This window comes from Bos taurus, chromosome 5 (genome assembly GCF_002263795.3).
Source record: "Bos taurus isolate L1 Dominette 01449 registration number 42190680 breed Hereford chromosome 5, ARS-UCD2.0, whole genome shotgun sequence".
Classification (NCBI taxonomy): domain Eukaryota; kingdom Metazoa; phylum Chordata; class Mammalia; order Artiodactyla; family Bovidae; genus Bos; species Bos taurus.
This window is the reverse complement of record NC_037332.1, coordinates 44,444,897-44,469,162: the sequence shown is the minus strand read 5'-3', so window position 1 is coordinate 44,469,162 and position 24,266 is coordinate 44,444,897. Positions and strand designations below refer to the sequence as shown.

Genomic DNA, 24,266 nt, shown 5'->3' with positions numbered 1-24,266 from the left:
AAAGAATCGGACACGACTGAGCAACTGAGCTGAACTGAACTGGAATTCATAATAAAATAGGTGTAAGTTCCTCTTTAGCAATAGTGCCAAATTCTTCCTGAGCAATGTCTTCAAGCAATGTCATTTCATAATTTTCTTGCAGATTAGTTCTTAGGACATCAGAATGTCCCTCTTCAGACATAAGAAAGAAAAAATTTAAAGTCAGTGGACCAATAAGCATTTCCTATTTACCACATGTCTCAAAGGGTGGAGCTTCCAAACCTGTCAGATAAGAGGGAAGTGAAAAGATGTTAAATACCAAGACCAGCTCACCCTGGTCAGCCTGGACTTTTGGCTTCTCAGTCAAGATGAAGGCTCTCCTTATTCTGGGGCTTCTCCTCCTTTCTGTCCCTGTCCAGGGCAAGGTCTTTGAGAGATGTGAGCTTGCCAAAACTCTGAAAAGACTTGGAATGGATGGCTTTAGGGGAGTCAGTCTGGCAAATTGTAAGTTAACTTCTCTTTCTCCTTTCAAACAGGTAATCATGTGTGGAACAGATACTAATAGAAGATGAATAATAAGAAAGGGACTTTGAACAAATGGTTTTTTTCTTTCTTGGTGGGTTTGTACACTTACAATTATTCAAAACATTGACTTGTTCCTTTAGAATCAAATGTACCAAGTGAAGGATTGATGCATGAAAGGGTCAAATTCTACAACATTCTAAGCATACCAGGTCCCCATGTACTCCTCTCAGTTCAGTTCAGTCACTCAGTCATGTCCAACTCTTTGCAACCCATGAATTGCAGCACGCCAGGCCTCCCTGTCCATCACCAACTCCCAGAGTTCACTCAAATTCAAGTCTGTCGATTCGGTGATGCCATCCAGCCATCTCATCCTCTGTTGTCCCCTTTTCCTCCTGCCCCCAATCCCTCCCAGCATCAGAGTCTTTTCCAATGAGTCAACTCTTCGCATGAGGTGGCCAAAGTACTGGAATTTCAGCTTTAACATCATTCCTTCCAAAGAACACCCAGGACTGATCTCCTTTAGAATGGACTGGTTGGATCTCCTTGCCGTCCAAGGGACTCTCAAGAGTCTTCTCCAACACCACAGTTCAAAAGCATCAATTCTTTGGCACTCAGCTTTCTTCACAGTCCAACTCTCACATCCATACATGACTACTGGAAAAACCATAGCCTTGACTAGATGGACCTTTGTTGGCAAAGTAACATCTCTGCTTTTGAATATGCTATCTAGGTTGGTCATAACTTTCTTTCCAAGGCGTAAGCACCTTTTAATTTCATGGCTGCAGTCACCATCTGCAGTGATTTTGGAGCTCCAAATAATAAAGTCTGACACTGTTTCCACTGTTTCCCCATCTATTGCCACTAAATTTGCCAGCTGGCACATGTAGGCTGACTATTACATAAGATACATTTGAGAACCTGGAATGTGTCTGTCAGCCCTTGGTATTTTACTTCAGCCATTTCCAGTTTGGAACTTGGGTTCTGTAAGCCTGAGTAAGGTACTACTTTTCTCATTTTTAATCTTCCTACCATGATGTTGGCTTTTAACAGCAAAGTTTTTTTCAAAATTACATTGAACTCTCAAAAATTGATTGATTTCTCCTCAATCAATATTGGCACAAGGATCCCTGAAATGCAGCATAAAACATCATTTTTAAATTCTGACTCTAATTCATTAATTGTTTTTCATTTTCTTCCACAGAATTCAAGGTGTGCTCTAAGGAAAAGATTTTTGGACTTTAGTCCATATTTGTCAATGTCATCACTGTATTTTTCAGGTTGAATTCAGACATATCCTTTCCATAGCTATTTTTTTTAATGAATGAGCCAATGGCTAGATGAATGGATAGTTGAAATAGTTTTTCCTAATCTTTGATTCTTGTTGTCTGGTTTCTAGTTTGATACCCAAATTCAGCTTTCAGTTCAGTTTAGTCACTCAGTCCTGTCCGACTCTTTGAGATCCCATGGACTGCAGCATGCCAGGCTTCCCTGTCCATCACCAACTCCCCAGAGCCTACTCAAACTCACGTCCATCGCATCAGTGATGACATCCAACCATCTCATCATTTGTCGTCCCCTTCTCCTCCCACCTTCAATCTTTCCCAGCATCAGGGTCTTTGCATCAGGTGGACAAAGTATTGGAGTCTCAGCTTCAGCATCAGTCCTTCCAATGAATATTCAGGACTGATTTCCTTTAGGATGAACTGGTTGGATCTCCTTACAGTCCAAGGGACTCTCAAGCGTCTTCTCCAACACCATAGTTCAAAAGCATCAATTCTTCAGTACTCAGCTTTCTTTATAGTCCAACTCTCACATCCATACATGAATACTGGAAAAACCATAGTTTTGACTAGATGGACCTTTGTTGGCAAAGTAATGTCTCTGCTTTTTAATATGCTGTTGAGGTTGGTCATAGCTTTTCTTTAAAGGAGCAACTGTCTATTAATTTCATGGCTGCAGTCACCATCTGCAGTGATTGTGGAGCCCCCCAAAATAAAGTCTCTTACTGTTTCCATTGTTTTCTTATCTATATACTATGGAGTGATGGGACTAGATGCCATGATCTTACTTTTCTGAGTGTTGAGTTTTAAGCCAACTCTTTTCACTGTCCTCTTCCACTTTCATCAAGAGGGTCTTTAGTTCTTCATCATTTTCTGCCATAAGGGTGGTATCATCTGCATATCTGAGGTTATTGATATTTCTCCTGGTAATCTTGATTCCAGCTTGTGCTTCATCCAACCTGGAATTATACATGGTATACTCTGCATATAAGTTAAATTAGCAGAGTGACAATATACAACCTTGATGTACTCCCTTTAACCATATTACCATTTGTTTCATCTTTCTATACAGGGTGGCATGGAAAAACAAGTGTCAAACCAAGATCTCAGGAGTTATGTTCAGGATTGCAGAGTCTAGCAGTGGCGTTTTCTTTCTTCAGCTTATTTCATCTCTTTTTCATATTAAGGAAATAATAGTTGAGTGGAAGTTTATGCTACCGTTCTTTCAAACAAATAATGTTTTTATAGAAGCGGAAGCACATGGTCTTCCTTCTAAGAGGCTTAATGTTTGCCTCATGTGTTTATTGTTTGATATTAGCCTAGAGTATATTTACGTTTGTTAATTGACTTAAGCTAGTGAATATTTGTCTAAAATGTTGATTATCAAATATATCTCCAGTACATTCATTTCTTAATTAAATAACCCAGACGTAATCTTGAATGACGCAAGTACTCCTCAATACTCAATATAAATATAACAAAAGAATACCTTTTTGTTATATTAAACAAATTGATCTTAGGCAAAAATCCCACCTGTGTAAGCCTGTGACACCTTCATCTGTGGAGTTGTCTCTAAAAATAGTAAAAGATAACTACTCTTGTTGGGCAATATAAAATTTAAAAGGAAGCAGAATGCCAAATAGCTAAAAATGAAAACAGCCTGCCCTAAGGATTTTGTTTTCATAAAGTGTGACCTTTGAATTAGATGTTTTCTTAGAAATGCTGCATTTACACAACTTTAGGAATAAACTCAGAATTTATTTATCAACGTATTTTAAGCCTTTTAAAAAACTCATTTATGCACCTTGCTGATTGTGAAAGAATATAAAGAAGGATTAGATAAATTGTTGCTTTCTCTTAATTTTATTTGCTTAGATTAATGCCTTATGACTGAATTCAGAGGCAGATAATTTTGCAAATATTGAAATCATTGCTAATTAATCACAGGTATGAAATCATGCATGCTAAGCATTTTCAATACATCTTTGCAATTCATATCTTGTCTTTTTCTGTTCAGAGCGATTTAGTGTCTCTGAAAAAGTGCCTATGTATATCTTAGGAAAAAATGATGTGACACTTGGTATTTCCTACCTCCTTACCTGTACCAAAGAAGATGGATATGGCTGCAGAAAAATTCATAAGCATGTTCACAGATCTCACTTTATTTATTTATTTTTGTACTTTCGGCCATGCCACTGGCTTGAGGGATCTTAGTTCTCTGACCAGAGATTGAACCCCCACCCTCACCAGTGAAAGCTGGGGTCCTAACCACCAGACCCCGAGGGAGTTTCCCTCACATTAAATTCATAACCACAAATCTCAAATGGCCTCTCAAGTCTGCCTGGTTGTCTTAGTCACTTCTCTGCAATCCTTCAGTGTTGGTGTCCTGACTCTTCAAAATGGCTGCCATTTTACTTCTCTCACTTCAAAGTCCCATTTACCATTTACTTCTCTCATTTCAAAGTCCCAGCGCACATGCCAACCACTGGCCTTCCACACTCTTCTCTCAGTAGATAACCTGGCCTCACTTTACACTGCCAGAACAGAAGCAACTGATACAAAATTCTCCGCTCCTGGCCACCATATAAAGCTCACATTTTCCCTGGGCTCACCCTCCCTTCCTTAGCCTTTTTTCACTGGGATGAAGGGCCTTTGTTCCTGCCAATGGCAGTGTATCCACATGCAGTTTTTTTTTTTTTTTTTACTTTTTATTTTGTGTTGGGATACAGCTGATTAACAAACAATGTTGTGATAGTTTCAGATGAACAGCGAAGGAATACAGCCATACACGTACATGTCCCCCAAACCCTCCTCCCATCCAAGCTGCCACTTAGCACTGAGCAGAGTTCCATGGACTCTACAGTAGGTCCTTGTTGGTTATCCATTTTAAATAAAGCAGTGTGTACGTGTCCATCCCAAACTCTCTAACTATCCCTACCCTCATCCTTCCCCAGGGCAATTATAAGCTCGTTCTCTAAGTCAGCGAGTCTCTTTCTGTTTTGTAAGTTCATTTGTATCATTTCTTTTTAGATCCCACATATAAGGGTGCTATATGATATTGCTCCTTCTCTGTCTGGCTTACTTTCACTCAGTATGACACTCTCTAGGTCCACCTATGTTGCTACCAATGGCATTATTTCATTCTTGCTTATGGCTAATACTTCATTGTATATATGCACCGCATCTTCTTTATCTGTTCCTCTGTTGATGGACATTTAGGTTGTTTCCATGTCTTGGCTATTGTAAACAATCCTGCAATGAATACTGGGATGCGTGATTATTTTCAGATAATGTTTTTCTTTGGATATATGCCCAGAGTGGGATTGCAGGGTCATGTGGACGGGTCGTGGTGTGGAGTTCTGACAAAATGTGGTCCATTGGAAAAGAGAATGGCAAATCACTTCAGTATTCTTGCTTTGGAACCCCATGAACAGGATTAAATGGCAAAAAGATAAGACACTGAGAGATGAGCCCCTGAGGTCAATAGGTGTCCAATATGCTACTGGAAAGACTGGAGGAATAGCTCCAGAAAGAATGAAGAGGCTGAGCCAAAGCAGAAATGACACCCAGTTCTGGATGTGTCTGGTGGTGAAAGTTAAGTCCAATGCTGTAAAGAACAATATTGAATAAGAGCCTGGAATGTTACATCCATGAATCAAGGTAAATCGGATGTGGTCAAACAGGAAATTTGGCCTTGGAGTAAAAAATGAAGTAAGGCAAAGGCTAACAGAGTTTTGCCAAGAGAACGAGCTGGTCTTAGCAAACACCCTCTTCCAACAACAAAAGAGGTGACTCTACACATGGACATCACCAGATGGTCAATACTGAAATCCGATTGATTATATTCTTGGCAGCCGAAATGGAGAAGCTCTGTACAGTCAGCAAAAACAAGACCTGGAGCTGACTATGACTCAGATCATGAGCTCCCTATTGCAAAACTCAGACTTAAATTGAAGAAAGTAGGGAAAACCACTAGGCCATTCAGGTAGGACCTAAATTAAATCCCTTATGATCTTACAGTGGAAATGACAAATAGATTCAGGGGATTAGGTCTGATAGACAGAGTGCCTGGAGCAATATGGATGCAGGTACAGGAGGCAGTTACCAAAACTATCCCCAAGAAAATAAAATGAAAGAAGGCAAAATGGTTGTCTGAGGAGGCCTTACAAATAGTTGAGAAAAGAAAAGTGAAAGGCAAAGGAGAAAGAGAAAGATATACCCATCTGAATGCAGAGTTCCAAAGAAGAGCAAGGAGAGATAAGAAAGCCTTCTTAAGTGAACAATGCAAAGAAATAGAGGAAAACAATAGAATGGGAAATATTAGAGATCTCTTCAAGAAAATAGAGATACCAAGGGAACATTCCATGCAAAGATGGGTACAATAAAGGACAGAAAAGGTAAGTAGTAACAGAAGCAGAAGATATTAAGAAGAAGTGGCAAGAATACACAGAAAAACTATACAAAAAAGGTCTTAATGACCTGGATAACCACGATGGTGCGGTCATTCACCTAGAGACATACATCCTGGAGTGTGAAGTCAAGTGGGCCTTAGGAACAAAGGTAGTGGAGGTGATGGAATTTCTGCTGAGCTATATCAAATCCTAAAAGATGATGCTGTTAAAGTGCTGCACTCAATATGCCAGTGAATTTGGAAAACACAGCAGTGGCCACAAGACTGATAAAGGTCAGTATTCAATCCAATCTCAGAGAAGGGCAATGCCAAAGAATGTTCAAACTATTGTAAAGTTGTACTCATTTCACATGCTAGTAAGGTTATGCTCGAAATCCTTCCAGCTAGGTTTCTACAGTATGTGAACCAAGAACTTCCAGATGTACAAGCTGAATTTAGAAAAGGCAGAGGAACCATAGATCAAATTGCCAACATTCATTCGGTCATAGGAAAAGCAAGAAAATTCCGGAAAAACATTTACTTCAGCTTCATTGACTATGTGAAAGCCTTTGACTGTGTGAATCACAACAAACTGTGGAAAATTCAAGAGATGGGAATACCAGACCACCTTACCTGCCTCCTGAGAAATCTGTATGCAGATCAAGAAGCAACAGTTAAAACCAGATATGGAAAAATGGACTAGTTAAAAATTGAGAAAGGAGTACATCAAGGCTGTATATCATTCAGTCTACTTATTTAACTTTTATGCAGAGTACATCATGTGAAATGCTGGGCTGGATGAATCATAAGCTGGAATCAAGATTGCTGGGAGAAATATTAATAACCTCGGGTATGCAGATGACACCACTCTAATAGCAGAAAGCTAGAGGAGCTAAAGATCCTTTTGATGAAGGTGAAAGAGGAGAGTGAAAAAGCAGACTTAAAACTCAGCATTTAAAAAACTAAGATAATGGCATCTGGTCTCATCACTTCATGGCAAATAGATGGGGAAAAAACAGAAATAGTGACAGAGTTCATTTTATTGGGCTCCAAAATCACCTTGGATGGTGACTGCATCCATGAAATTAAAAGATGCTTGTTCCTTGGAAGAAAAGCTATGACAAACCTAGACAGCATATTACAAAGCAGAGACATCACTTTGCTTGAACCATCACAACCAAGGTTCACATAGTCCAAGCTATGGTTTCTCCAGTAACCATGTATGGATGTGAGAGTTGGACCACAAAGAAGGATGAGTACTGAAGAACTGATGCTTTCAAACTGGTGTTGGAGAAGACCCTTGAGACTCCCTTGGACTGCAAGGAGATCAAAGCAGTCAGTTTTAAAAGAAATCAATCCCGAATATTCATTGGAAGGACTGATGCTGAAGCTGAAGCTCCAATACTTTGGCCACCTGATGTGAAGAGCCAGCTTATTGGAAAAGACCCTGAAATGCTGGAAAAGATTGAGGGCAGGAGAAGAAAGGGGCAACAGAGGATGAGATGGTTGGATGGCTTCATTGACTCAATGGACATGAGTTTGAGCAAACTCCGGGAGACAGTGAAGGTCAGGGAACCCTGGCCTGCTGCGGTCCATGGGGCCGCAAAGGGTCGGACATGACTTCGCAACTGAAAAACAAAAACAGTTGCTCTATTTTATACTGTTGTCCATAGTGACTTTACTAATTTATATTCCCACCAACAGTGTAGGAGGGTTCCCCTGTCTCGACATCCTTTCCAGCATTTATTTTTTCCACAGGCAATCTTCATCACAGCCCTCTTATTACTCCAGTTCAAGCTGAGTGTTTTCTGCATCTGAGTTTCTCCCTCTTTGCTGGATGATTTTTATCACCATGCAAAGTGCCCTGGTAAACGTCTATCTTACAAAGAACTCTCCATGGACTCTACATAACCCTCCAAGGACAACATCATTCTCTGCTCCCTTTTATAGGAACACTTCTGGGATGAGATATCTATGCTAATCTTCTCTGTATCCTTCCAATTTTTGTATATTTGCTGCAGAGGCAAGCACAACTGTGAATTTTAAAGTAACTCATCTTTAGCCAGTCTTTCTAAAGCATTTAACAAAGTTTTCTTTGAACCAATTGTGTTCATAGTTGTATTTTGTTGGTTTCCATAATACCAAGCCACGAAATCACTGGAAAAAGTACTATTGATATAGTTTAGGAACACATGCCTGAGTCTGATGGAATGTAATTAGTAACCAGAAGTTTCTGGACTTAAATGTGTGAATAAGTCAGTTTTATAGAAAGACTGTATAGCTAGGCTGTGTAAAGTTCTTATAATTGGGTACTCAGGTTATTCCACTAGATTTCTGACTTGTATAAAGGATACTCTAATGATATCGTTACAAGTAAATCTAAATGCATAGCTTTTCCGAAAAGTAGTTTCTTGTGGTGCTTGATTTAATAAGTATGAACAATTGAAATTTTCTGATACACGAAGTTGCTCTCTGACTTTCACCACATCTATACGTGAAGATGCATATTTTCCCACAGCTTTTTCAATAATGGGTGCTTTAAAATATATTTATTTTAGTGGTAAAAGTTGGTATCTTTTAAAATATTTTGTGATTTTTTTTTTTACAGTAGCTTAAACTCTTTTACATTTTAAAATATTTTAGGTATTTAAAAATATTAGTGTACTGCCATCTAGTGATAACTTTGTAAGAAAGAAAAGGGTAAGTCATACTTCAGTAATTTCATCTTATAATAGAGGAAACAGTTAAGCATATGCATTCATACCCCAAGTAATATAACCAATTAAGTGCGAACTCAAGAACAGAAAAATCCAAGCCAAGCTCTCATCCAAGAAAGATCTGAAAGATTCTTTTCTAATCCATTGTTCCTCCTAAGTCACAGCAGTACAGTCAAACCCAAAGTTCAGATGGTGAGGAAAATAATATTCTCATTCTTCTGATGAAAGCAGTTAATAAAACCTTTTTATATTTATACTGAAAATATTTCTAAATTTGCTCAATGCTCATAAAAAGAGTCATTTGAAGGAAAGGAGTTTTGTACCTACATATTTTGCATTTATATATAGATTATTTGGGAAATATATTTAACATCTCTTTGAAGAGTATAGAATTCTAATGTCATTCTGAATAGATTTCTCATGGTAGTTATAAGAGTGTGGGCTTAATTTTACTTAGTTACATAGTACCTGTTTTGTTTTTATCCCTAGGTGAAAGAGCCTATTTTTTTTTTGGCATTTGAGTGCCCACTCTGATGCTATACATGACATTTGGAAAGGGGATATGAGTCAAGGAATATTCTTTCTGTCCTTTGAGAGTCAAGAAATAATTTATACCCAATGAATACTCAAAATGACTACAATGTGCAAAATTCCATGAGCACACAAAGAAAGAAAACCGTGTGTTGTCTTGGAAGAAAGCAGTTGAAGGGACATACTGGCCACTTTCCCATATGGTATTTTTAATGTAAGCACCAAATCAATTCCATTGGAGTTCCTCATTTTACAGGTGTGGAAAGAAATTTAGGAAGATTCAGTAGCAAAGCAGTAATCCACTTAGGATCAGAAGAGCCAATCTAGAGCATGTGACAGGGGGACTTAGTGGCGATTACTTACAGAAGACGGGAGACGGCATGAAAGACTCCCCAGATAAAGCATCAGGATCAACAGGTTAGAAAACTTTGTGAACACAACAGTATAGAAACCAGATATAAAGTAGCTAGTATTAAATCTAATAAAGAGTTCAAGCCCTTTTGGAGAAAGTTTTAAACCTTTAATGGAAGGCACTAATATAGACCCAAAGTCAACAGACATACCAAGTTCATGAACAGGAAAGTTTAACGTAGTAAGTGTGACAATTCCCTCCAAAGTGACTTAGCATTAATGCAAAGCCTATTAAAATTCCAAGAGGTTTTTCAAATCTTACTGGATATGACAATCTAGTTCTAAATTTTATGTGGAATTAAAAGTAAATGAAGAAAGAGACTAGGGAAGAGTTGCTCCATCAAATTCCAAGAGGTTTTTCAAATCTTACTGGATATGACAATCTAGTTCTAAATTTTATGTGGAATTAAAAGTAAATGAAGAAAGAGACTGGGGAAGAGTTGCTCCATCACATATGAAGGGCTATAATAAGATAGTGCAGACTTTCTACAAGAATAAACAAATAGGCCATGGAAAAATACAGAGGTACCAGAAACCATATGTATATGAAAACTAGAGTTTATGCTAAGATGGAAATTGCTACGGATTACACTGAAATAGAAAAATGAGATCTTTACCTAATACTACACATAAATATCAGTTGTAGGTGGATTAACGTGGACTTAATGGGAGGGGCAAAGATAGACTATTAAGAAGAAAATATAGAAAATAATTTTATGACCTCAGATTAAGGAAGAATTTTTTAATATACAAGTACAAATCATAACAGGAAAGATTGGTAAATGTGAATAAAGTAAGAACTTCTGTTCATTAGAAGATACCACAAAGGCAGAGAAAAGACAAGTCCTAATGACTATCTGGGGTGAGAAATAGTCTCTCAATAAATAAACAATTAACATACTGTTAAAAAAAAAAAAAAGACAAGTCCTAAAGTGGGGAAACATACTTGAAACATACAAAAGTGACAAAGGATTAATATCAAGTATATATAATAAACTACAGATCTATAAGAGAATGACCAAAATCCAGTAGGAAAATGAGCAACAAACATGAACTGGTATTTCACACACACACAAATAGTCCATAAATATATAAAATGATACCCAACTTCATCGGTAATCTAAGAAATGCACATTGAAATCACAGGTGCCATTTCATACCTGCTAGGTTGACCTCCCCCAAAAATTTAATCAGTTCTAAGTCAAGTAAATGTCCATATACCCTTCAGGGAAGCTTGCATCTTTGCACTTGGGGGGCATTTGCAATAATGCATACAGCCACATTATTTCTAACAGCAAAAAACTGGAAACAGCTCAGATGTCCACCAGTATTAGAGGAGATAAATAGTAGGACATCTATATAATGAAATACTACACAGGCTGAAAAGACAAGAACTCTAACAGCACACTATGACTTAAATGAATCTTAAAATTATGTTGACTGGAAGAAGCAAGTCACAGAAGAATTCACACAGTATTATTCTGTTTATACTACTGGCACGATCCAAGGATTCCAATTTCTCCACATCCTCACCAATGCTTATTTTATATGTTGTTTGGGGTTTTGTTATATTTTGGTTTTATAATGGCCATCCTAGTGGGTAGGAGATGATATCTCATTTTTAGTTTAATATGAATTTCTCTAGTGCTTACTGATGATGATGATCTTTTCATATGCTTGTTGGCCATTCCAGGGATCAAGCCCATGCCCCCCACAGTGGAAGGCGGAGTCATAACCACTGGACTGCCAGGGAAGTCCCTCTCTTACCCATTCTTTAATCAGGTTCATCGTTTTGGTGTTGAGGTGTTAAGAGTTCTTTATATATGCTAAATATTGCCCTTTATCAGATATATGATTTACAATTTTTCTCCCATTCCATAGTTACCTTTTCACTCTGTTGATTATTTACTTTAGTGTGCACAGGTTTTTAAGATATGAACCCGCTAATCTGTATTTGCTTTTGTTGCCTGTGTTTTTGGTGTCTTATCCAAGAAATCTTTGCCAGATCCAAGGTCATTAAGTTTTTCTCCTATGTTTGCATCCAGGAGTTTTACAGTTTTAGGAGGAGATGAGGATTGAGTACAGTTTTCAGAAAGAGTATGGCTACATTCAAATTTCCTACTTTTAGGTCCCAGAACCATGAATCAATGGGAGAGAAATTAAAGTGGCTTGACTGAGATAATAGCAGTAGAGAGGAAGTAAGACTGAGTATATTTTAAATGTAGAGCCAACTTCGTTTGTTGATGGACAAAAGGTGAATATGAGAGAAAGAAATCAAGGATATCTCTATAGTTTTTGACCTAAGAAAGATTTATTTATCTGTTTATTTTGGCTGTGCTGGGTCTCCACTGCTGTGCTCAGGCTTCCCCTGGTTGCAGTGAGTGGGGGATACTCTCTAGTTGTGGTGCATGGGCTTAGTTGCCTCACAGCATGTGGGATCTTCCTGGACCAGGGATAGAACCCATGTTCCCTGCATTGGCAGGTGGATTCTTAACCACTGGGCCACCAGGGAAGTCCAAAATTTTCTTATTGAGTATGTTGGGTTTGAGAAAATGATTAGACTACCAAATGGAAACATCAAGTACTCATTTGGATGTATATATCTGGAATTCACCAACTTGATGGATATGAGTTTGAGCAAGCTCTGGGAGTTGGTGATGGACAGGCAAGCCTGGCATGCTGCATGGGATCACAAAGAGTCAAACACGACTGAGTGACTGAACTGAACTGAGTCTGGAATTCTGGGACAATTTAATGGTTGGAGATATAATTGTGTGAGGTTATCAGTGCCCAGATAGTGTTTCAAGCAGTGGGACCAGGTGAGATCACCAGGAGATTGTTGATGGATAAAGAAAAAATGTCATCAGCCTGAACCATAGGGAGCTCCTATGCCTAGAAAAAGGGGAAATAGAATGATGCAATTAAAAAGACAGAGGCAGAAGCTTATGAGGTAAGAGAACCAAGGAAGAAAGGAAAAGGGTGAGAAGGGAAAGAAGAGAGAGAGGGAGGGAGAAAGGAGGGAAGACAGGGAAGGAGAAGGGAGAAAAAGAAGAGGAAAAGTAGAGGAAGGAAGAAAGGAGGGAGGGAGGGAAAGAGGGAAAGAAAAGTTGGGTGTCTCAGAAGCCAAGTTTCACAAAACAGGGAGTGAAGTGTGTCACATGCCACTGAGGGTTTTGATGAGATGAAGACTAATCTGAGCTTTTGGCTTGACATCTGGAATTCATTGGTGACTTCCAGTTGAATGATTTTAATGGAGTGGTGAGGATAAAAGGATGATTAGAGTGAATTCAGGAGGGAATGGAAGGAGAGAAAAGAGTTTTTAAAAGAGTAAAGAAATGGGAAAGTAACTGGAAGGGGATGTTGTTATTAATTGGTGGATGTCTGGAATCTTACACAAACCAAAGGTCATGATGATGTATTCAGGAATGGCCAAGCCATATTTGAAAGATCATCTTCCACTTGTTGACTTACACAAAGTTGAAGGCCCACAAGGAGCATTGATTTTTACAAAATATCCACCTTCCAGTGAGCCGGTTTTGAGTTGTGAGAGTATGTAAAGATCCAGAATAGTAATCTCATTAAGGCCTCCACAGTCCTAACAATGGAATTTCATATTTTTCTCACATAGTACACCTGTGTGTCCTCATAGGATACTTGAAAGGCATAATGAACTTTTACCAGAACATGGTATATATTGACTTCAAAAGAACCTTTGTTTCTAGCAAGGACACAAAGTCACTATAACTCTAGCCTTCTAGATTGTGGTCCCACTTACACTATGGAGAAGTTCATTTGCCTCCATATACAAATATACTCCTTAAATATATTTATTTATTCAGGATAATTTGTGAGTTAGCATATGAATTAGAGCCCATTCCTTTTGGGAAAAATCATGTAAGAGAATTCTTTTGTAAAAATGGAGAATACTACTAGGCTGTGAAATTGGTGACATCCTAGATCCAAAGTTCCTTTTACCTTCTACTTAGAAACCAGCCAGTGCAACAAGGTGGCAAGGGAGACACCCTCTGTATTTGCTTCCTAGCACTGCTGTAACAATGCACCACAAAAACAACAAATGTATTGATTCACGGTTCTGAGACCTAGAAGTAGGAAATTTTAATGCAGCCATACTCTTTCTGAAAACTGTACTCAATCCTCATCTCCTCCTAAAACTGTAAAACTCCTGGATGCAAACATAGGAGAAAAACTTAGTGACCTTGGATCTGGCAAAGATTTCTTGGATAAGACACCAAAAACACAGGCAACAAAAGCAAACATAGATTAGTGGGTTCATATCTTAAAAACCTGTGCACACTAAAGTAAATAATCAACAGAGTGAAAAGGAACTGTGGAATGGGAGAAAAACTGTAAATCATATATCTGATAAAGGGCAATATTTAGCATATATAAAGAACTCTTAACAGCTCAACACCAAAACGATGAACCTGATTAAAGAATGGGTAAGAGAGGGACTTCCCTGGCAGTCCAGTGGTTATGACTCCACCTTCCACCGTGGGGGGCATGGGCTTGATCCCTGGAATGGCCAACAAGCATATGAAAAGATCATCATCATCAGTAATCACTAGAGAAATTCATATTAAACTAAAAATGAGATATCATCTCCTACCCACTAGGATGGCCATTATAAAACCAAAATATAACAAAACCCCAAACAACAAATAAAATAAGCATTGGTGAGGATGTGGAGAAATTAGAATCCTTGAATACTGCCAGTAGGAATGTATTAATAATATGGTGTATGGACTGTGGAAATCAGCATGAAAATTCCTTTAAAAATTCAAAATAGAGCTTCCTTGTTGTTCAGTTGCTAAGCTGTGTCTGACTCTTTGTGACCCCATGGACTCAGCACACAGGCTTCCCTGTCCTTCACTATCTCCCAGAGTTTGCTCAAATTCATGTCCATTGACTTGGTGATGCTATCTAACCATTTCGTTCTCTGCCACCCCCTTCTCATTTGGCCTTCAATCTTTCCCAGCATCAGGGTCTTTTCCAATGAGTTGGCTCCTCGCATCAGTGGCTCAGTGGTAAAGAATCCAACTGCCAAAGCAGGAAACAGGGGTTCAAGCCCTGATCTGGAGGATCTCACATGCCACGGAGCAGCTAGGCCCATGGACCATAACTACTGAACCTGTGCTCTAGAGCCCAGTAGCTGTAACTACTGAAGCTCATGTGGCATAGAGCCCACACTCTGCAGTAGAGAAGGCACCTCAATGAGAAGCCTGCACACTGCAATTAGAGAGTAGCCCCCACTTGAGACAGCTAGAGAAAGCTTGTGCAGCAATGGGATTCTCCAGGCAAGAATACTGGAGTGGATTGCCATTCCCTTCTCCAGAGGAACTTCCCAACCCAGGGATCAAACGCTGGTCTTCTGCATCGCAGGCAGGTTCTTTACCGTTTGAGCTACAGGGAAGTCCTAACTGAAGACCCAGTATAGCAATAAATAAATAAATATATAAATAAATTTTTTAAAAAGCCCACATGTGTTAAAATGTAACCATTTCTCTTTATATTAAAAAACCCCCACAAAATAGAATTACCATGTGATCTGGCAATCCCTCTTCTCATATCCAAAAGTATTAAAAGACAGGATTTTGAAAAAAATATTTGCACACACATGTTCATTGTGGCATTTTACTCACAATATCCAAGAATGGAAGCAGTCCAAATGTCTGCTGATAAACGGATGAATAATGTGTGTTTTATTCATACAATGGAATATTCTTCAGTCTTAAAAGAAGGAAGAAATCCTGTCACATGCTGCAACATGGATGAGCCTTGAGAATATTATGCTGAGTTAAAAAAGCCAAACATAAAAGAACAAATACTGTATTATTCCACTTTTGCGAAACATCTTGATAAGTCACCAGCAAAAAATTGTGATTCTAGGTTTCCTGTAAAAATCATGGGAACAGAAAGTAGAATAGTGGTTGCCAGGTGCTTGGAGGAGAGAAAAATAGAGAGTTGTTTTTGGGTGGATATACAGCTTTACTTTTTCATGAAAAAGTTCTAGAGACCTATTACACAACAATGAATGTTGTGAATATAGTTGACTCTACTGAACTGTACACTTAAAAATGGCTAAGAGGTTAAATTTTATGTATTTTACAATTTTTAAACTGCAAAAATGTGATAATAAATGATTTAACACATTGTAAAAATAAGCCTGAGCTTATGCAAATATATGTAAATTGAGTTCTTAGATTGAATTTATAATTTTATCATCTCAAACATGTAGTAGAGATAACATAAACTTATTTGATGAGCCTAATTTATTTTATTAAAAAATATATTTAGTTATTTGCCTGCACCAGATCTTAGTTGTGGCATGCAGCATCTTTATTTGCAGCATGTGGGATCTAGTTTCCTAGACCAAGGACTGAACCTGGGCCTCCCTACTGGAAGCTCAGAATCTTAGCCACTGGACCACCAGGGAAATCCCATGACTAGTCTTAATTTATACAAATGTTTCTATTTTCTTTAAGCCAGTTAAATAGAGCCCTTTCACAAGTTTTTAGGAATATATCCAGAGGGAGAAAAATATCCCATATACATAACATATATACACAGATAAATATAGACTTACAGATAGATGCAGCAATCTTACAGGTCTCAATTAAACATTTTAGCCACATTCAGGTACAGTAGTACAAAACTCAATAGCTTAGGAAAGAATCGTTAGCTCTAAATGGTGTTTCTGCAGATGGAACAAGGTAAGTTTACACACTCAGATGGCTGACCCCTTTTACCAAGATTTATGGGTACACCTTCTAAGATTTTTACTTGTCTTTAAAAGGTAATCTTATGAAGGCTGTGGACAAGATCTGGAGTAAGGGAGCTTATGAAAGTATCAAATAACAGTTTGTTTTTAAAATCTATATATTTTTCCAGTCCCATGTTTGCTTTAGGATGCTTGCATTTCAAAGATATGGTAAGGTCAATATTTCTATAGCACTGAGAAAAAATTGTAGGGTTTATCTAAGAAGGAACTCAGGCATACTTGCCTATTATCAGAAATCTAAGTCAATTACTATAATACTTTGTTTAACAGTAAGATAGCATAGTTCAAGGATATGTAAATTAAAAAAAATTTTTTTGTAGTGGAGCCCCAAAATACGGGAAGGTCTGAACATGGTTGTGTCTGCTTAGAATATAACAGACAATAAATCAAGCCTACCTGTGCATTTTCTGGACCTTTGCCCAAACTCTTTGCCAGCTATCTTTATTTAATTTTTTATACCTGCTTGAGTGACGTCTGCAGTTATTGATGCTTATTTTCTGATCTTCCCCTCCTAATCTTAAGAAAGTGTTTTGTTTTTTTTTTTCCTTCACACTAACCAAGGTATTCTATACCTATCTTTCTCCTTCTTTCTTTCTTTTCGTTGCAATTTGATCTTCCCATAGGTAAAAATATGACCTTTGTTAAAATGTGGGCTCTCTTAAAATTCCTTTTAGGTGTAAAAGTTTAAATCTTAAATAAATGTATTCCAGTTGTGATTCTCAACCAGTGAGTCTATTATGGCTTGAAACTATTTTTAGGATTTAACCACGGACACAAGAGGTGTCTCTTAAGAAATGTAGCCCTCTCAAGATTAAGAGCCACTCCAGAGAAAGCCTAAGGAAGGAAAGACCTTCCTTGTTATAAGTGAAAAAGAAACCTCTATCTCCCACAAAGTGAGACACCTTGAATCACTGATCTCCTAACATGTGTTACCTGAAAGGTGATACTGCTATGAAAGTTTTTCCTTCACAAGCCTGGTAACGAAGGTAGAGGTGATAGAGGCCTTGAGAAACTAAGACCCCTTATTAAGACAAAGTCCTTTGAGAACCAGCACGGTTGGACAAAGAGAAGGTTGTCTGTCACTTACGTCTTAGGCTCCTAGCTGGCTGACTAGCTGCTGATGCAAGCTTGACAGACAACCTGCACCCCTCAAGTGGCAGAAACCAGAGGGAGGATTCTCACTGGTTACATAGCCAAGTTCTCAGCATATAAAACAAGGCAAATAGAGATTCTTATCTTATGGCTTTTCATCTTTATGACAAATGACAGAGACAAAGAAACATAACTCTTTCTGGGAGGTTAACAGTTAATAACTATAGGTGTTGATTACAAAAACCAAATTCACAAGAGTTATGATTCAAGATCTATTTTCACAAATGTTTTTCTCCTGCTGCTGTGAATTCAGAAAGGAAGGGACAAGGAGAAAGTTTTATCCTCCTCTCTTGACTGTGCACTACAGAGAGCTGGGAGACTGACATGGTAAGAATTCTTACTTTCTGGTGGTCTGTTGTCAGTTATCCCATATCTCAACTGCAGTCTCTAGGGAGAGTGGAGTATTCCAGCCTGTCATTGTTCCATCCTCATCACTAGAAACCGTACAGGATGAAACATTTGTTTCCCTTTTACCCTTTTCAGTTTTTGACTGGGTCTCTGTAATCACTGCAGATGGTGACTGCAGCCATGAAATTAAAAGACGCTTACTCCTTGGAAGGAAAGTTATGACCAACCTGGATGGCATATTGAAGAGCAGAGACATTACTTTGCCAACAAAGGTCCGTCTAGTCAAGGCTATGGTTTTTCCAGTGGTCATGTATGGATGTGAGAGTTGGACTGTGAAGAAAGCTGAGCGCCGAAGAATTGATGCTTTTGAACTGTGGTGTTGGAGAAGACTCTTGAGAGTCCCTTGGACTGCAAGGAGATCCAACCAGTCCATTCTGAAGGAGATCAGCCCTGGGATTTCTTTGGAAGGACTGATGCTGAAGCTGAAACTCCAGTACTTTGGCCAACTCATGCGAAGAGTTGACTCATTGGAAAAGACTCTGATGCTGGGAAGGATTGGGGGCAGGAGGAGAAGGGGACGACAGAGGATGAGATGGCTGGATGGCATCACTGCCTTGATGGACGTGAGTCTGAGTGAACTCTGGGAGTTGATGGACAGGGAGGCCTGGCATGCTGCGATTCATGGGGTCGCAAAGAGTCGGACATGACTGAGCGACTGAACTGACTGAACTGACTGACTGTAACCAAAAACAGATTAACAAGAGAAAAGGAAACAAGTATAGTAACATATACATTTCATGTATACTTATGAGAAATGCGGAGGTGAGTAACTCAAAGAAGTGGCTGGAATTTGGATTTATTGATCATCTTGACAAATAACAACATATATTGAGAGGAAAGACTACACAGAGAAAAAGAGTAATAGGGGCCAAGGGTGCCAAATTTCAGGACGATAAATACATTACAAACTGATGGAAGATAATATGTAGTCAAAATGGCTGTTTTGTAGTCTTCTGGTGCTGTCTTGAGGCTGGTAAGTGTTAAGGGTTGTTTCTACACAAATTTATGTTCTGCTTTCAGGATGATAAGGGGAGGAGAGAACATTTCTGGGATCTGATTCTTCTCAATTGCTTTCAGCTCAAAATAATCCTTGGGCAAAAGGCAAGATTTTGGGGTGGCATAGTCTGTTATTCCTCTGTAGGTTTTACTATAAAGTTCCCTTGGTTTACAATGACACTTTATGTCCTAACATGGAAATTGAAGTAAGGCATTGTCAGAAAGGAGTTAGGAATGTTATTCACATGATGCTTACTAATTATAATAAGACATGGATTTATAAATTAAGAATTTACAAGAGACAGCAAAAGTATTTAGTATAGGAATCTGGCTGAGCCACAGGGTGCTGTGCTGTACTGATCAGAACAACAGGCAGTGTGTCGTGTTCTTTTGTGAAAAGTATATATAAAATAATTTTAAGTGAAAAAGATAAAGACAATATACTGCAGACATATAAAATGACTTAATGTAAATGCATGTTAATCAAAGATGGGAGCTCATTTTCAGTTGAGTGAAATGTTCATTCAGGTTTTTTTTCTCTAAACTTGCTCAACTTCATAATAAAACAGGAGGAAATTTCTTTTTTGGCAATAGTGCTAATCCCAGTTTTTCCTGAGCAATGTCTTTAAGCAATCTCATTTCATTATTTTCTTGCAGGTTAATTCTTAGAGTATCAGAATATCTCTCTTCAAATGTAAGAAGGAAAACTTTTAAGTCAGTGGACCAATAAGCTCTTTCTGTTTTCCACATATCTCAGAGGGTGGAGTGACCAAACCAGTGATATAAGAGGGAAGTGAAAAGATGGTAAATAGCAAGTCCAGCTCACCCTGGTCAGTCTGGAGGTCTGGCTTCTCAGTCAGTGTGAAGGCTGTCCTTATTCTGGGGCTTCTCCTCCTTTCTGTCACTGTCCAGGGCAAGGTCTTTGAGAGATGTGAGCTTGCCAGAACTTTGAAGAAACTTGGATTGGATGGCTATAAGGGAGTCAGTTAACTCTGACTCTGTAAGTTAACTCTTCTTCATCCCTCCAAATAGGTAGCCAGGTGTGGAACAGATACTAATAGAGAATGAATAACAAGAAAGGGACTTTGGGTGAATGGCTTTTTTCTTTCTTGGAGGGTTTGTACACTTATATCAGCTTGTTCCTTTAGAATCAGATGTACAAGCTGAAGGATTGAGGCATGGGAAGTTCAAATTCTATACCGTTCTAAGCATGCCAGGTTCCCATGTACTCCTCTAGCACCACTAAGTTTGCCAGCTGGCACATGAAAGCTGACTATAAGACGTATTTCAGCACCTGGGATATCTCTTTCAAACACTTGATGTCTGACTCTATCCATTTCCAGTTTAGAAGTTGGGTTCTTCAAGCCTGAGTAAGACTAAGATTTTCAATCCCCCTCCCATGATGTTGCAGAGAAGCCAATGGCACCCACTCCAGTACTCTTGCCTGGAAAATCCCATGGATGGAGGAGCCTGGTGGGCTGCAGTCCATGGAATCGCTAAGAGTCGGACACGACTGAGAGACTTCATTTTCACGTTTCACTTTCATGCATTGGAGGAGAAAATGGCAACCCACTCCAGTGTTCTTGCCTGGAGAATCCCAGGGACAGGGGAGCCTGGTGGGCTGCCGTTTATGGGGCAAATTCACCTCAAATACCAAATTCACCTCTAGGTATCATAAGAAATTTTCTTTCATCCAGAAAATACTCATTTTTCCTAATAAAAGTATTTTCCACTAGTGTATATATCTGCATCAAACAACCAAACCCACTCAACAATTCTGTTGATTTTCTATTCTAGGCTCAACCTTACCTGAGAGATGGGAGCAGAAGAGCATCTTTTAATATTTAAAAAAATATATCATTTCATTGGTATTACCAAATGATTTGCCAATGAAAGAATTTTCTTAAAAGCCCTTTAACACAAAAGTGTTAAAATATTTCACAAGTAAATACATCTTTATACTTATAAAAAAGTCATTACTAAAGTAGAATTAGTTAAATTGAACTAATTGGGCTATGAACTCTAAGTCTAGTTGTGTTGCTGTTTATAATCTAAAAATATTTTTATTCAGGGTTGTGTTTGACCAAATGGGAAAGCAGTTATAACACAAAAGCTACAAACTACAATCCTAGCAATGAAAGCACTGATTATGGGATATATCAGATCAACAGCAAATGGTGGTGTAAAACCCCCAAAGCAGTTGACGGCTGTCCTGTGTCCCACAGCAGTAAGACAAAATGAAGTTGAGTGATGGCTCAGGCCGCATCTGGTTACCCCTATAAGAACAGAGATTCAGTAGAAATTAAAATGTCTTGAAGAGTTCATTAGGGACCTAGAAAAATTCCACCATAACTTCTATAAACACTCTATTATCCTTCTCCTAATTTCTTAACTAAGAAATTAAAGAGCTGGTATCTTAAAAGGTTGCTGTTTGCTAACATACAAGTTAATTTACACATCTGTTTAATTGGAGTGAAATAAACATTCTATTGAGTTTCTTTTGAAATAGAGATAACGTATAATCTTAGGTGCACAAAATATTGGAGAACAATCTAAAATTTATATTGTTAAATTTTTATACATTAAAATTCCTAATAAAGAAGATTAGTCTAAGAATATCTTTTGTAACCAGGTAATTTACTTTAAAAAATATTTTGTATTATAATCTGTGAAGTGAAATTCGCTCAGTTGTGTCCAACTCTTTGGGAACCCATGGACTATACCGTCCATGGAATTCTCCAGGCCAGAATACTGGAGTGGATATATGTTCCTTCTCCAGGGGATTTTCCCAACCCAAGGATCAATCCCAGGTCTCCTGCACTGCAGGTGGATTTTTTTTTTTTTTTTTGTAGGTGGATTCTTTACCAGCTGAGCCACCAATATATACACATCTATCCCACATATGAACATGTAAGCAATGTATTTCACATAAAAAGAAACTGTAGTAAATTTACTGCTTTACAATATGCTCTTTATTATACAAAATTGTTTTTATCAACAAATACCAATGTTTATTATATTTCAAGATGAATAAATTCCACTAAATAAATATTCTATAATTTATCTACCCAACTCACACTGTTAAGGACTTAGGCTATAATTTCTCCTTTTATTAATTGCTTTGAAACATCTTATACACACATCTTTGGATGCATCTCTTATTGTTTCTTTAGGTTAAACTTCCAGTAATAGAATTGCTAAGCAAAGAACTGCTAGACCAGTTTCTGCTTGTTTGTTTTGTTCTGTTTTTGTGGTGCATAGTAAGAAAAAGAAGCTTCTATCACATATTCAATAGTTCCAAAAATTCCAATGACTTTGGAAAATGAGAAACAGAATGCATTATTTCATGCCAAATTGGACGGAATAAGGAAAGAGTTTTCTTCCAACATCACAGATACACTCACTCTTAAAAAATAATTTTAGTTGTTTTTTCCTCAACCTAAGAGAATTTAGTTGTTCTTTCATTAACCTAAGAGAATAAACTTACATGAAATTTCTGTGTTGTTTTCATTTCTCACCACCTTATTTTCATAATTAATGGGAAATGACATAGCTAAAGCTGTAGCATGTGCAAAGAAGATTGTCAGCGAGCAAGGCATTACAGCATGGTATGTTGTTTTTGTTTGTTTGTTTGTTTTCTCCTTCCAGTTCTATTGAGATGTAATCGACATACAGCATTGTAGAAGTTTAGGGAGTATAGCCTAATGATTTGACTTACATACATCATGAAATTATTGTCACAATGTTTAGTGAACATCCATCATGTCATATGGATACAGAATTAAAGAAATATAAGAAAATGTGTGATCAAAATTCTCAGGCTTTACTCTCAACAGTTTTCATTATAACGTATAGCAGTGTTAATTGTATTGATCACATTCCAAATTACATCCTTAGTATTTATTTTTCTTATTCCTAGAAGTTTGTAGTACCTTTGACTGCCTTTGTCTAATTCCTCGCCCCTCACCCCTCAGCCTCTTACTTCTGGTAACCACATATCTGACCTCTTTTTCTATGAGTTTGTTTGTATGTTTGTGTTTGAAGTATAATGGACCTACAACAGTATGTAAGTTCATGTCACAGAGCATGGTATGTGTTAAGAATTAAAGAGGAGAGCTGGGGACTTCCCTGGTGTCCAGTGGTTGAGCCTTTTTGCTCCCAACACAGGGGATACTGGACAGGGAACCACTTGGCATGTGATGGAGCCAAAAAAAAAAAGGGTGATGGGGGGTGCTGGGGGCTTTTGGCAATGTCTCGGGCCAGGTGGGATTTTAGACCCCAATCCCACTACCAAGAATCAACCCCCAACCCCAGCATTGGAATGGCGGAGTCTTAACAACTGGACCACCAGGAAAGTCCCAGACGAGAGCTCTTTTATCCAAATTATGAGAGAAGCGAGGGAATATTCCTAAGTATGTTACTGAGAACTGAACATTACAGCTTTAGGTTTATGCTAGACAATTTATTACATATAAACAATCTATTTTCAGTGATTCAGAATCTTATTCTTTTATTCCTCAATTTATTTTAGGGGATTCTAGAGTTTTTAAGGTTTTACAGGCTCTACTAATTCCTTGTCATATCTTGAAATTATTTTTGGAATTAAGTAAATGTGGAATGCACTCTGCAGTTGTGTTGTGGACTACGTGGGACTCACCATTTGTGTTCGGCATTCTGTGCCCCAGTGAAGGGGTAGATGCGAAGTCCTTGGTATACATGTCTCCAGTTAATAAATAGCAATATTCGGATCTGTCTGTAGACTCTATGTCATGTACTGATAAACTATTTTATTCTCCCAAAGGATTTGAAGTATGTACATTACAATGAAGCTATGTTTTAGCCTAAGTACCATTTGTTTCATCTTTCTCCACAGGGTGGCATGGAAAAGTCATTGTCGAGACCATGACGTCAGCAGTTATGTTGAGGGTTGCACCCTGTAACTGTGGAGTTAACATTCTTCAGCTCATTTTGTCTCTTTTTCATATTAAGAAAGTAATAGTTGAGTGAAAGCTTATACCATCATTCTGTCAAGCAAATAATGGTTTTACAGAAGCAGGAGCTGTGGTCTTTCTTTTAAG

At 38.1% G+C, this 24,266-nt stretch overlaps 1 protein-coding gene across 1 annotated transcript; it reads left to right on the top strand.

Moving 5' to 3' along the window:
• The first annotated feature begins 347 nt into the window (after positions 1–347).
• On the top strand, positions 348–24,266 carry LOC787241 (lysozyme C-2). The gene is made up of 4 exons (XM_002687391.6): positions 348–483; positions 21,260–21,417; positions 22,723–22,796; positions 24,062–24,266. Exons 1-4 carry the CDS (start codon positions 348–350, stop codon positions 24,126–24,128), a joined length of 435 nt encoding a protein of 144 aa, XP_002687437.2. The 3' UTR covers positions 24,129–24,266.